At 40.9% G+C, this 14,791-nt stretch overlaps 1 protein-coding gene across 2 annotated transcripts in view; it reads right to left on the bottom strand.

Moving 5' to 3' along the window:
- Positions 1 to 14,791, bottom strand: part of VPS13B (vacuolar protein sorting 13 homolog B) — a 316,612-nt gene that overhangs the window by 62,445 nt on the left and 239,376 nt on the right. For both annotated transcript variants that reach the window (XM_054385615.1, XM_054385616.1), the window contains exons 36-38: positions 8,166 to 8,365; positions 5,064 to 5,271; positions 4,557 to 4,741 (exon numbers count right to left, since the gene is read on the bottom strand). In XM_054385615.1, the coding sequence (XP_054241590.1) occupies positions 4,557 to 4,741; positions 5,064 to 5,271; positions 8,166 to 8,365 (593 nt within the window). The remainder of the gene's footprint in view (positions 1 to 4,556; positions 4,742 to 5,063; positions 5,272 to 8,165; positions 8,366 to 14,791) is intronic.

Below are 14,791 nucleotides of genomic sequence, written 5' to 3'. Positions count from 1 at the left end.
ATCCTACTCTCAGGCAAGGAAGTTCACAAATGATGTTTAAAGCTGGAATTCCTAAAGAGAATGGGCTCTGTTTCAACATCTGCTTAAGACTCGCTGTGTTACATTGCAACTCCTTTAGCCCCTACTTCCTTCCTTGCAAGAAAACTAAGACAATGCTAATCATTAATAGTCACAGCCTTAACTATGGAAAACATGTGCACAAGGCTGCCCAGCAGCCAGATGGGCTGAGGTGTAAGTGGCTCCAGCTACAAGCAAGCCTACAGCCCTCTTGCACAGACCACTTGCTTACATGATGAGTTGCATCTGTTTCTGTACACATGCATGGATGTAAACACTGCTTCTCCTGACTTCTGTTCCTACAGCAGAATAAAAGGCACTCCTTACAGCTCTAGTCCATGATCAGACAGACTCAGTAAGAGTCTGGATTGCTTTGTTTCAAGCTTGTTACAGCTGCAGATCTTCACACGGTAGAGTGGTCACAAACCCACTGTGTACAGTCCATGTATAGCAGCAGCATGGCTTGCAGTCATTCTGAGTAACATCCAAAGGTAGAATTAACAAGAAATGTAAGCTTGAAAAGGCAAAATCCCAGACAGAGTACCCAATTTGCTTTCTGAACAATTCACAACAGCTATACAAATTATTTTGCCATCCATCCCCAAAGTCTGATTGTTTGAGGACAGTGCTGACAGGAGATTCAAACGTTTGCAAACTGGAAGATTTATCAAGAAGCATGGTTGAACTTTAAAGCTTATTATCTAATACCATGATGAACTTCAATCACTGACCTGTCTCACACAAATCATCTGCATCTCCAAAATAGTTGTTGCTTTGGGAATGTAAGAAATAAATCAAACATGAATAAAATTTGTGGTTTTCCAAAAAGCTCTTTTCCCAGACTCTCAAATGCCCAGCTGAACGCTGTAGTCCCAACTGGGAATGAAAAGTAAAAAGGAAGTAGAGCCAGCCAAAAATGAGGTGTTCTCTGTTAAAAGGAAAAATGAATGTCTTTGACATTTATCATAATTCTTTTCCTGTTGACTGTCATGTCAAATCCTTCCTCAAATAATGATGTACAGTAGGTCTAATGTCACTCATTCTTAAGCTCATGCTCCCTTAAGCCACTGTTTAAACAACCACAGGGTGTTAGAAAATGACTGTTTACTGGCTGACAGTGCTGAAAAAATCAGATTCCAGCCTGCAGAGTCTGCAAATGTTTTATTTAAACAGCACAAGCATGTAAGGCAATGCAACAGAAAGGTTTTCTGAAGTTGGAAGTATTTTCTGTTCTCCTAAAAGACATTTCTGGGGGAATTTTACCAGAGTGGTTTTATTTACCTCGTCCTTCCTTATTAAATCTCAGTTAAGCCCTTGTAACCTCAGAACTGTACTCACTGCCCTAATTTTCTTCAGCAGACCTTGAGATTTGGTTAATTTAATCTTTTCTAAGCCAGGAGTAAGTGCTCTGTTTACTGGGAGACTATCTAAAGAAGAAAGCCAAAACCAGAGAACTCAGCACACGTTCATCTTTGCATCAGCTGCTCTAACGCTGGCCACACTTGCATGCAACAGCAACCCTGGCAGGTACAAAAGAGAAACATCCTCAGATACAAAAGCCTATCAGGGTTATTGTTCAGGAGATATTTTAACTTCCTATGGAGAAATGAACAAATGCCATAGATTATGTTCCTTTTGTCTTGAAAGTTTCAGCAGCTTGCATCTGACTGGGTGACAGCCCAAGAGAAAGGATCTTAAGTCTGTATTGGTGATGCTGCTTAAATAAACCAGAGCTCAGAATTTGGAGTGTTACCCATTATATGAGCACTTTATTTAGACAAATTTGTTCTTCTCTGCCTTTTCAATCCATGGCCATTTGTGTTCTTCATTAGTGAGAACTTGCAAACCATCCTCTATAAACTGACATAGTCTTGAGGAGGTATATTCAGAAAAGATCTCAGCAGAGGTGTAGACATAAAGGAAGTAAAATAAGAGTCCCCAGGTCACAAAGAGCTAGATCTGATGCCAGACAGTGGCTTGAGCACTTGAGGATAAGAAATACCTTATGTTACTGAACAGGAACTCCCTAAAAAATAAAGAGGTGGCACCAGGGAAGTCTAAAGATGTTTCATCAAATAAATAGCAGTTACCTCAAAGACTGCTGAACCCAGAGATTGAGAGAACACTTGTAGGGACTTTTCATAAGAGTGTCTAGAGACAGGACAAGGAGGAACGGTTTGAAGCTGAGGGAGAGCAGGCTTAGATTGGAGCTCAGGAAGAAGTTCTTCAGTCTGAGGGTGGTAAGACTCTAGAACAGGCTGCCCAGGGAGGTTGTGGGTGCCTCCTTCCTCGGAGTGTTCAAGGTCAGCTGAGTCTAGTTGAGAGGTGTCCCTGCCCATGATAGGGAGGTTGGAGGAGATGAGCTCTGAGGTCCCTTCCAACCTGAGCCATTCTAGGATTCCATGACTCTGTGAGGAAAGGCCTCCTGATTAATTGAAATGAGAAGTTTGAGATGAGTCTTTGGTAAATGTAGTTTACTAAAAAATGTGAAAATTGACTCTACAATACTTATTTCACAACATATCAATGGCAGACTAATAAAAACCAATCATGTGCCCCTCTTTAAAATGGGTGTTCAACTACAGTCTGCAGAGCTGCTCTGTATGGGTACAAGGTCATTTCCAGACAATGGGATCAGCCACGGAACAGTTGCTGATATCATGAACGGCCCGCTACCAAAACGTAGCTTCTACTGCAGGCATTTCTGCACTCCACATGCCCAAGAGCACAGTTTTGTAATAGATGTCCTCTAATTTGGCTGGGATCTTTCACCTCTTCCTTGTAACTGAAAGCCCAAAGTAATAACAAAAGGGTTAATAAGAATTAATTAATTAATCACAAAATTGACAGCCCTTAACAAGAGTGTGCCACGTAAAAAAGCATCATGGAGGGAAGGTGTACAGGGATGCTTGACCACAAACTTAAACTGAGACTGATGGAAAGAGCTGTCTGCAGTCAATGTCCAGGATCAACTGCACATCTTAGGAATTACATGGAGAGCAGGAGAAGCTGACAGCACCTGCTAGGTTTATACCTTACTGTCCAAAGCAAACACAAAGGAAATGAAAGAGGACTGCAGCTACCTTCTGTTCTGACTGCAGCATAGAAGCAGAAAGCAGCAGAATGTGTGTGCTACTAAAGTCCAGTTGTGGATGCCCACTTGATGAGCCACTGTTCCCCCCTGCAGAGGGTCACACCATCCATGATGTCTGGTATCCATAATGGAGCTTAATGCAATTACAGGCAAAGCCTGGCGTGCTGCGACCAGAAAATGCCATCCTGAAAGGAGGCAAATTGCTGGCTTTCATGGCAAGCTAATGGGGTCATCAAGGCAGCACAGAGTAACAGAGTTTTGATCTTTGATTCAATCCTCATGCCAAGTGGAGCTGATTTTTTTCCACTTAATTTTAATTTTCATAGAAGTGAAAGGAGCTGACATTTGGCTGTCCAGAGGGCAAAGAACTTGGCAGGACACTTCCATGATCTCACTAACTGTATGTGCATGGTAATAACATTACTCCATGTATCTGAGGAGATAATCCCACTTACCCATAACTCAAAGCATATTGGTGCATAATTCAATTTTAGAAGTGATTTTTAAGGCTATGGCAATAATGAAATGTGATTCAGCAGCTCTGAACAAATAGGAAGAACTGGGAGATATTTATTTCCCCTGACTCACGACACTATTCTAATTAACAAGCAGACTGAAATAAAAAACAATGACAGATCCAATTTGTAATACAAAAAGGAAACTGAGATTAACAAAATTAAAACTGATCTTAAAGTAGGTAGAAAAGGAGTAAATTAATTTATACAGATTAATTACAGTAGACAGGAGCGAATGCAAGTACCTGCCTATGTTAGAAAGCAAAAAGCCTCAGAGGTAAGGACTGGTGTAATTGTGAGGTGTGGTCTATTTTGGGGCACAGAGATGAGGATTGGTGCAATTGTGAGGTGTGGTCTCTTTTGGGGGCAGTCAGTCACACCACTGCAGCACTCAGCACATCCTTTGAAGGGATGCTGCCCTGATCACACAGAGCCAACCTTTACTGCCCATTTCAGCTCGCTCAAAGCAAACACAAAGCAGACCCTTTCTGCCCTGTTGATCTTACAGCCACCTGCCATCACAGCCACAGGACAGGATAGCTGGATTGAAGATATTAGTTCAGTCATTCCACTGGCAGTTTGGCATTTCCAAAGCAGGTCTTTCCTCATGTTTCAAACCAAGTGACGTCTTAAAGTAAAGATGGATGGATGAAACCAGGAAAGCACAGGAAGCAGAATAAAAGCTCTGCATGCCTGCAAACCATGGAAAAGCTTTACAGGTAGCGGCTCAAATGTTTGCAGCAGTAGTTTAAAAACTAAAGATATGCCTGAGCTATGGCATTTATCTCCTACTGATTTCATAGAAAATGAAATTTTAATAAACCTAAGTTTAAAAATACTCACTGTACAACTGTTTTCTTCTGTTAATGAAAGCAGAGAACATTACCCACCTGAAGAACATCTCCAAGGTCAACGGTGCTAATATCTGGGTCTTCCGTGGTATTAAAAGGAACAGGATTAATCCTTACAAGAGTGAGCACTCTGGGTTCTGAATACCTCCACATCATCATTCCTGGACTGTCCTCAGTTTCATTGTAAAAGACAACTTCATAGGCACCAGGCAGCTTTTGTGCTTCTGTCAAGCAAAAGAAAGCTAGAATCTGTTGTATGATTTCTAGAAAGAAACATGCTGGTTTATGAGACTAAAGCAGTTAAAACTAAACTCCTCAGGATCAAAAGGAGGGAAAACAAAAAAGCAGTTTCCCTGGCTTCTAAAAGATTACAGCTTAATGGAAAGAAATAAAGAAAAGTGTTCTTTCTTTGGCCTAGCAGATGTCTTTTCCACCACTTCTCACCAAAACGTAGTTCCTCATTGCAAGAGGCTGGTAATCTTTCCTCGCTTACTACTATACTTACTACAGAACTTCAAAAAAAGAGAGAAACAATATTCTTTTTACCTGCATCTTGTATATACTGGAACAGGCCTGTTCTCAGATCATCAGAGGTGTGCTCAGTTCTGGAGGCCTGGTTCCTTTCCATAGAGAACCAAGGGTGTCGTGTATGTTCAGATGTCACAGTCTCTGCATGGCCCTTTTCAGTCAGATACTGCCACAGAAGCTCTCGGAGAAGAACTAAACAGTTCAAATGCTCTTGACCACAGAAAATCTTTCAAGGAAAAAAAAAGAAGAGAGAGAAGAGACAAAGCCATTGCATACAAATGTTCAGTGATATTTGAAGGAAAAAAAAAAAAAGAACTTCTTCAAAGCAATAGGAAATATGCATGGCTTTCAGCCTGCTCTGCATACATCTTCATTGTCTGCAAGTATCCTTGAGGTGAAAACCAAGTACAAGAAAGACAGAAAACCCTCTATAAACCATTTGGTAAATTTGTTCTTTTCATCATTCTAAGGAAAGCATTCATTCTTACCACTTACAATTGATATTGATGCTGCCTAGGAGAGCCTAGATCTTAAAAGTAATAGGCAAGAGAGGTTTTGTGGTTTAAGACAGGACAAATAAAACCCTTAAAGATGCAAGGATTAAACTGTTCAAAGACTTTGTTGCTCCAAAAGTGGAATGCATTAAAAAGTAAGTGACACAGCAAAAAAAGGCATACCAAAGATCATCTCAAACAGAAATAGTGAGTATGTACAATATATGAATTGGATATGCTGCAAACTCTCAGAGTGAGGTTTAACAGTTCTTTGAAGTTTAAACCAGAAATATAGAAAAGTATCTCACAGCAACTGGAACCCAAAGTCCAGAAGATTCATGCACTTTATAGCACAATGAAAGGCAAGCAGCCATTCCTCTCTCCCAGCTCTGAACAGCTTTTGTCAAATCAAACTCCTGCTTGAGAGAATTGTGTTATTTAGGGGGGATATGCAGGTTTTGGGGGGGGGCTGTTTTGGCTGGCTGTTTGGTCGGTTGGGTTTGCGTTCATGCTTTTTGTGATAGTTTAGTTTAGTAGGTTTTACCTATGGGGTGATTATGCTGTTGCAAGATATGTGGAACGGTTTGGCCTGAGGTTTGGGAGGTGGTTTATGGGCCTTTGGGGCTCTGTATATCTGTGGCCTTTGGGGCCTTGGGGTGGTCTAGTGTGGATTCACGGTTGTATTTTTTGATGATGTGGTGGAAGTTAGGGAGTGGTAGGATATGGCTGGCTTGATTGGGTTTGACGTGTACCGGCCCGGACTGCGTATGGATGGTCCCTGGCTTTTTTTCTTGTACCAGAATGTTTCTTGGACTGCTGTGGGACGGAGCGGGTTCTGGCACCTGGAGTTCCCTAGGGCATCAGAACGTTTGTTGTTGATGTGTTGGGGGATGGGCTGTTTAGGGTCCCCTTCGTAGTCCCCTAGTAAACCAATATCTCATTTCACACCACTAACAATCTCTCATATTCTACTATCAACAAATATTCTAAAAAACAATATCAACCTTAAAAAACAATATAAAATTTTATTAAAAACTCGTACTAATCACCATGTCAAAGGAGTTCTGTGTCACCTAAGCTGACCTCAGAGGCCCCAGTGCCCAGAGGAGGGAGAAAGGCTTTTTTTCTCCCACTTGCATTAATTTTATTTTTAGGCAGCTGGAGATCCAGAGCTGCCTGCATTACAACACTACTCCAACTACAACATTCACAGACCAGGAGGTGCAATACCAATTAACAGGGGGAGAAGATGAGGTCATGTTTAGAGCTGGTAAAATTGTTAGCATTAAATGAATTAACTTGAAGCATAATTGTTAATGCTTTTGTCAGCATTCTCAGATCTCTTCTGACAGACCAAATACTTCATTGTATTCAGCAAAAGCTAATTATCCCAGAATATACTCCAATAATAAATGGCTTTCTCAGATTTAGGCTTTTTTTTTTTTCTGGTCCTTGTCAAAAGCCTAACATTTTGGGAACAAAACCAAACCCTTTTTATGAGTAACAACATGTAGAGGTAGTCAGCCCAGCAGTACCTGTGAATAACAAGTATAAAAGAAGCAGAGAAACTAACTGATTATTTTTCCATTCAGAGATAATAATAAAAAATTACTCTTATTCAATTAGCCCCATTCCCAGTGCTGTGGTTTTAAGAACTTCTAATGCCAGCTCTGGGAAGAGACCTAATGACTAAATGTCAAAATCTCCTTCTTGTGCTTTCTATGCTTCATTGCTATATTTATTTTAAAACATTTGGTGTGTATTGATGATACAATAAAAATAATTAAAACAAGACATATCATAAAGCCCACTTGTTTAAGCCCCACAAGAACCTATTTTTCATTTCAAGAACTCCAATGCCTCTTGGACTGGTTTCAAGCTGTGTGCACATCCAAAAAGGAGAGGACAGCATAGCAACCTGAGTATTAATTGCTAGAAACAAGTTTATAATTAGTCTCCTGAGAAATTGGTGTAAGTTTAAAAAGCAAGGATATGTATTTCTTAAAGCTACCCTGAGGCACTGAAGATACAGAGCTCACAAACACACAGGCATCAGAACAGGGTCCTAGATAGGAAGTGTTAGTAATTTGATCCAGCAGTTTTCAGGGACAAACACACATCCAGCTACAAGCAGTACTGAAAAGAACCAAACACCAAGCAAAACCCTGGACACAACTTTTCAATCATCAGTTTTACATGAAAGAACAGAGACTTATTTTAAAAAATAAAACCCCCACAAACCAAACAAGCACAATGAGCTTTTGCAGGCTGCAAAGCTTTACAGGGTTAGACTGGATCTTAGGAAGAAGTTTATCAGTATGAGGGTGGTGAGAGTCTGAAATAGGCAGCCCAGGGAGGCTGTGGATGCCTCCTTCCTAGGGGTGTTCAAGGTCAGGATGGATGAGGTGTGGAGCAGCTGAGTCTAGTTGAGAGGTGTGGAGCAGCTGAGTCTAGTTGAGAGGTGTGCCTGCCCATGGTGGGGGGGTTGGAGGAGATGAGCTCTGAGGTCTCTTCCACCCTGAGCCGTTCTGTGATTCTACGTTTCTTTCATGCAATTTATTTCTGAAATCTCAATCACCCAAAGCCAGCCCAGCCCAAGAGCAGACCAGAAGCATCTTATACAGACCTGCAGCAGCCCTCCTCTCAAGTCGATGTATATTTTTGGAACAGATTGCTCTGGGCCAGGGTCACCACTGTGCTTACACCACTTGGCTTCCACGTTAAGAGAGCAGCAAAAAGGGCCCATCAGGGATCTGGCTCTTTCTTTGAGACTTGTTTTAAGCAGGAAATCTTTTATGTCAAGGACAAAAGATGATCCATGGATTCCTAAAAAGAAAGAGAAGCAATTAATCCCACTGGTCATTATTCTCCCAACATTTATGTGCTTACTTCTTGAATTCACTCTACCACAAGGCCAGGAATCTCTGCCTGCAAGCAGTTACTCACACAAGCAGTCACACTGACTGCCATGAAAATAATTGTGTGGGCAATTGCTCTCCTCTCCAAACAAGAGCATCACAGTTAGGCCACAAGATCTCTGATTTTTATTGTTTTTTTTGGTTTGCTGTTCCAACACTACAGAGCACACTTTATACAATGTTCCAGTTCTGAAGCAGCTATTTCACTTGCACATTCCTGTACAAAGAACTATTTGCCAAAGCATGGTGACTTTTTACATGTGAGCATTATCAGGTTAACGAGAAGAGACAATTTTCATTAAAATATAACATTCAGAAGACTATATTAAGAAAAGAAGAGCTGCTTCACTTGATTATATTTTGAACTGATAGGAAACAGCTATTTTAAATTATTTTCTCTGCTTTTGCTCAGGTCAGTTATTCTAAAATAGTGGCCTGCTAGATGTTAGAATGCTTAGGAGGAGAAGAAAGGTAATGTTGGAATTCAAGTAACTCAGGGATTCATAGAATAGTTTGGGTTAGAAGGGACTTTGAAGATCATCCAGTTCCAACCCCCTTGCCATGGCCAGGGACACCTCACACCACACCAGGCTGCTCAAGGCCTCATCCAGCCTGGCCCTGAACTCAAGGGAATTACTGCAACCTAAAATCTATAATGTGTGCTTACCAAAACCCAGTTTAACCCAAACTTTTCACATCATAACCATTTGCACTTTACATAGCTTTATAACCCCTAGAAGTGACAACAGGTTAGGTTTATGCCAGAACTTAGGTACCCTCTTTAAAGACAAACATTTTAAGGAAAGAAACACCATCTAGAAATGACACTGCTGGTGTGAATTCAACCTGCTGCAGGTGACCATTTCATAAAGCAGATCACATTGAACATCTCTAGTTCATTGTAAGTACATTGTACTTACACAAAGAGTGCTATAGCTGAAGCTGGGTTCACTTTCTTCTCTTCTGGTGCTTGTACTTGGAGTCAACACTCTAAATACTGAATGTCACCATACTTTACAATGGCAACAGTTTATTTTTCTAATGAAACTAGATATTTACAAAAGGCAAAAGACTCAGAAGCACTTAAGGCTTACACAAAGATATTTCAAGGTATAGTTCCATTTTATATTTTCATACATTGGCTGGTAGAAAAATCCCACAAAACCACAACTCTCTGCTTAAATACAGGCAGTAAAACTTGTTCTGTGGATCTCTTCTAGTATCCAGAAAGCTGTCTGTACGGATCCTGGAAGTTAGGATTTCACAATACTGACATATATTATAGACAGTAGAAGGAAATTTATATGCTTTCTGTTGGGTTTTTGTTTTGTTTTGTTTTCACCTCCAGTATCCACTAGGAAGGTGGTCCAACAGTCCCCACAGTGGTAATGGCGTTGAATTGTATCCAACCCGAGCAGGAACCACAAACGAGACAAATCTCTCCCTTGAGAAGTTTGGAGTTTATTCCAAGAATGATGAAGGGCTTAGGTGAACCTTTATCCCATGCCAATCAGCAGCACTGTTGTCACCACCTGGGAAAGGGGTTTTAGGCTCTGAGATATTTAGGCTGGCTTCTGAATGCCTGGGTATGGCCTCAGGCCAGAAATTGTTCAGTGGGTTTTTGACACTGGACTTCAGTGATAATCAAGACACTTGAACACCAACACCTCCTTCTGGTACTGGCTCAGACTTGATCCCATAGACTGGGGAATGAAGCAGCTTCACATGAGTCTTAAACCAAACAAGAGTTGTTACAAGCAGGGCTCACCCTGCTCTGCTCAGGCTCGTTATTTTAAGAGGCACTGCAATATTTAGAAATTCAATCTGGTTTATACTCTACATGAAGTTTTGATTCTAAAGAGGAGAGATTCGCAGTAACTATTGCACAATGCTGCAACATACAGAAATATTCTATGGTTTTCCTGCAATATGTGCCAAGTTGCAGAAAAAACAAAGGGGGAAAAGGCATGTCAGAATTCAAGTGGTTTTATTTATGTTTTCCTTCCCTGGGATTACACTTGGAAGGATTATGCTTCGCAGAATGTTTCTGTTATCATCTCAGCTCCACAAAGGACAAAAAGCTCCACATTATCCAACGGCTCAGAAGCAGAACTGAGCACTCAGCACACAATACTGCTGCTTCAAAACCAGCAGTGCCCTGCTCAAACACCGTGTAAACAATAGGAAATGAAGACAGAGTTAAAAATAAGTGTTGGCAAATTTTAAATGAATGAAATATCACAAGACACATTTATGGACTGTGTCCTACAATTACCAGCAAAAGCTCAGGAATTCAATGAGAGATTTTTCTTTTTCTTGCTGCAACCAGAATGATCTGGTACAGGTGAGGATCACAGCCTCCTCCTTCCTAGAAGTTTTATCTGCTAGGTGACCTTCAGTATAAAACCCACTGTACCCTTAGTAAAGAAAAATGGAAAGAGCATTAAGACAAACTTGCACAAAGTAGCATCTTGAGAAAGTTTAAAGAAAACAAATGAAGCTCACAAAGTATGCACCAACCCTAAAAGGCAACAGTAAATAAAGAGATCTCTGGCTCTGAGAGAACCTTCTATAGGGTACCATTATTATGGAAATCCTAAAAGGATGACATTCAAAAAGAAATACTCTCACATCCTAATGGGAATAAAGAAATACCAACATGCAGTAGAGGGAAGTTTATTAGAAGACAGCTAAAGACATACTGAGATCCAAAGTATATGCTCAGTTGGTGAAGTTGCTTTTGCCATGACTAAAGCAATCATCTCAGTGAGGTGAAGATGCAAAACAATTCTCCCTGTTTTTTTCCCTCTCACACATTGTTTCCAGTCAGTCCTCTCACGCATCTTTCACAAACTACTAATGTTGAATTCTAACTTCAGTTTAAGCAGATTAAAGCCTCCATTTCAAGTGAGCTTGAGATCACAGAATGGGTCAGGTTGGACTAATCAATGTGAAGCTCTTGCTTTGGACAATGTTTAAAAAATGCAGCCAGACTGCAGGCAGACCCACGAGAGCACCACAACAGGCTGCCATGCTAGCTGAGCAAAACACAAGTTAGAGCAGGCCTCTGCACACCCCCGGCAGGATGACACATGCTCAGAAGGAGCATCTAGGTGTTTTGACACAGCTGGAATAATGCAGCAGGGTTTGAACAAAAGGCTGGCACTTGCCTGGTTGCATCAACAAGTGAACTTGCTCAGAAATGTCAGAAGATGGAGATCATTACAAGAGAATAGTGAAGAAAAATCACAGAAGGACAGCAGTTGATATCCCAGCATCTTCCTTGTGTTAGTCAGTAGAGACTTGATGCTAACATTGATCCTGTACACTAGTACACTAGTACTCTCCTAGCATCTGAGTACTACAATAGATTGGGGTTTATACATAACTAGAATACAGTTATATTAGCATTTGCTAATCATAGGGGGGTCCCTGTTTGTGAAACCTCCTTGTGTGCACAATCCTGTTTGTGTGTCTAGAAAGAAAAGAGCTTTGCATCTTTTAATAAAGGCAACCAACACAACCCAGACAAGCCTTGCCTTACAGTACCAACCACACTGTGTTTGGGCAAAGCAGGTGTTAAGAAATCCTGCTACTCCTCCTGGTTCACACATAAAGGCAGAGACAACACTTTGACACTAACTATGGGCTGCCTGTTCTCAGAAACATTTTAAAACACTGATATTTGAATCAGCTCCAAATGAAACAAGTGGAAATGTAGCAGGAGGTTTTTCCCTTTCTGTTATGCTCTGTCCGTTTGCTCTTCCTTAGAGTCCTGCTTGGTTCACTGCACTGTCACCCAATACATGATTTTAATTGGCAAACTTGTATGTGGGAAGAAAGTTTAAGGAAATGGAAACACAAGCATTGTAATAAATACAGCAAGAATTGAGAAGAAAGAGAGACTCTCCCATGGTCTTTCCATGCAGTCTGGCTGCTGAAGGTTAATTAGTGAGTGGGTTTCCTTACTGCCCCCTGCTTTAATGTCCCACATTACTAAGGTAATAATCTGAGCATTCACTCTTCACATTTGCAAATTCAGCAGCTAGTTTGAAGTTGCCCAAGATACTAAGCTTTGCAAACATAAGCATGCTATTATACCTAATATATTGATACAATTATCTATCCACTTTTTTTCCTATTAAGCAAAATGCAGATCTCTGATGCAATGAGTAGTTACACTACAGTTACACTGCTCTGAGGGCAGGTATCCTCTGTGAAGTTGCTTCTGAGAGGAAAGGGCGACCAAGCTATGAAAATAATTAGAGGGAAAATACTGCAGTCAGTTTAACAGCCAGCCAATAATTGCTTCAAGTCTGGAAACAAGCAGCAGCAAACAAATAGTGAGATGTAGTAAAGGACAATTCTCCAGGAGAGATTTAGTTAGCCCACTGACAGCCCTGCATTTCTCATTAGTGTGGAGCTGAATCTCCTGATAGTTCATTCTCCCCAGGAGAACAATATCTACACATTACCAATTAACTGCTCTTTAGTGACAGACAGTGTTTCAGCATTACATGGGGACACATGTGGACTCTCTAAAAACAGGAGATGTGTAACACAAGGTAACTAGAAAGCAATGATCTTAAACAGGCCAAACCCTTGAGTTCGTCACTAATAAATGTCCCCATGCCTTCAGCAGTCCTGGCTGCTGGGAGCCTGTTTTCTTCAAATACTTCAAACACTAAAACCCAGGAACATTTATTATTTTAATCCATTACAGGCAGTGCTTGATTTAACTTTATTGGTTGTGGTGGTGGTAGTAGTTATAGTGGGGGTAAAGCTATGTTCTTTTACACATCATTTCAAAAGGGCTTAATTATATTTTATAGCTTGGGCCAGGAATCCTGCTTGTTTTGTGTCTAACAAGGTTCAAATGGAGTTCAGGTTAGTGATGAATCAGAAGAGAAGTCAGAGATGGTTATCTATTTGAAATGAGCTCATCTCCCTTCAAGAGTAACTGGGCAGGTACATCATCTTCATTACACTACTGCATACTAACTAGCTGAAGTACCTCAATTCATTTGGTGATTTGGTAACTTGGGATTTTTTGATGCCCGATCAGAGATGGCATAATAAAGTTAAGAGCTAAAGGGATCTTAATTTTCAGTCAAGGCTTTTTTGGGACACAATAATTCTGAATATGTTTGTTAAACACTATATTGCCTTATCTTACTCTATTTAAGCAGAGAAAAACGCATAAAGGGAAATAACAAAAAACAGTGATTTATGCACCTGTGAGCCCAGCTTTCAAAGCTAAGTGCCACAGTGACACGAGCAATACTTGGTTCTTGTATCATAAACATTTTTAGCTACCAGCAGTTTTCAGCAAAGTGGCTAAACATTCTCACTGGAGCTTCACAGATGGGCACGGAGAGGTTCTCCAGTTAAAAAAACTCCACAAACATCTCTGTATTTCCACATCTTAATTTTAGGTGGTTGGTTGCACACTTTGGGTTATTTTCAGGAGGTAGCTGGTACCTACAACTATCCCTGATTTAGAAAGTTGTAGATGCTTGGTGTTACTGAAAGCTCAGCCACTGAATGGCTGCACACTAAATGAAGCATTTCTAAATAGTGGCTGCCACTCAGAAGGTAGCCCCATATAATTGCCACAAGTCTGAATTGCAATTACAGCTTTAGTCTCTTGCTTCTTTGCTCTTTGCTCAATTGCATTTCAACTGCTTTAATAAACTAAACAGGCAATGAACCCCTGAAGGTGTAACTTTTCTTTATAAATGACCATCCTGAAGATAGTGCCTGGCAGCACTTGAGGTTTTTGTAGCTCAGTAACTCAGTGAATTGTGCTTGTGGAAGTCCAAGGCTTGACAGATATACCGAGGCCACACAACCTGAACAGGTTTTCCTGTACTCTTGGGATATGGTTCCCCAGGATTAAGACCAGACCAGATCTGGTCTCCTATGTTCCAGTCACCTCCTCCCTTCAATCCTCCTCCCCTTCCCTCCTTTCCCTACTGAACTCTCTTTTGTGCCAGCACAGGCAATAACCTATATCTTTCCAGCAAGCCACCTGAAGAAGGAGATCTTGCTGGAAACTTTTCTTTCCTGTTGGACGAGTTTTCAGACAGATCAATGCCCTGACTCAACTCACTGAACAGCTCCTAGAGTAACAGAACAAGAAGAAGGCACAGTGTGGGAACGTGTGGCCGCAGTAAGCTCAGCTTCTGAAGGAACTGCAGCTCTTGTTTAGGCAGCAAGCTGGTGATCTCATGCCATTAAACATTCTCTGGCCATAGAAAAAGAAGGATCATGTTGCCAGTACATCAACCATTTAAACAGCTCATGGAACTGGTCCTCAAGACCAGGCAATAAT

Source organism: Indicator indicator, chromosome 12 (genome assembly GCF_027791375.1).
Source record: "Indicator indicator isolate 239-I01 chromosome 12, UM_Iind_1.1, whole genome shotgun sequence".
Classification (NCBI taxonomy): Eukaryota; Metazoa; Chordata; class Aves; order Piciformes; family Indicatoridae; genus Indicator; species Indicator indicator.
The sequence above is the reverse complement of the archived record's forward strand: the minus strand, read 5'-3'. Positions and strand labels throughout refer to the sequence as shown.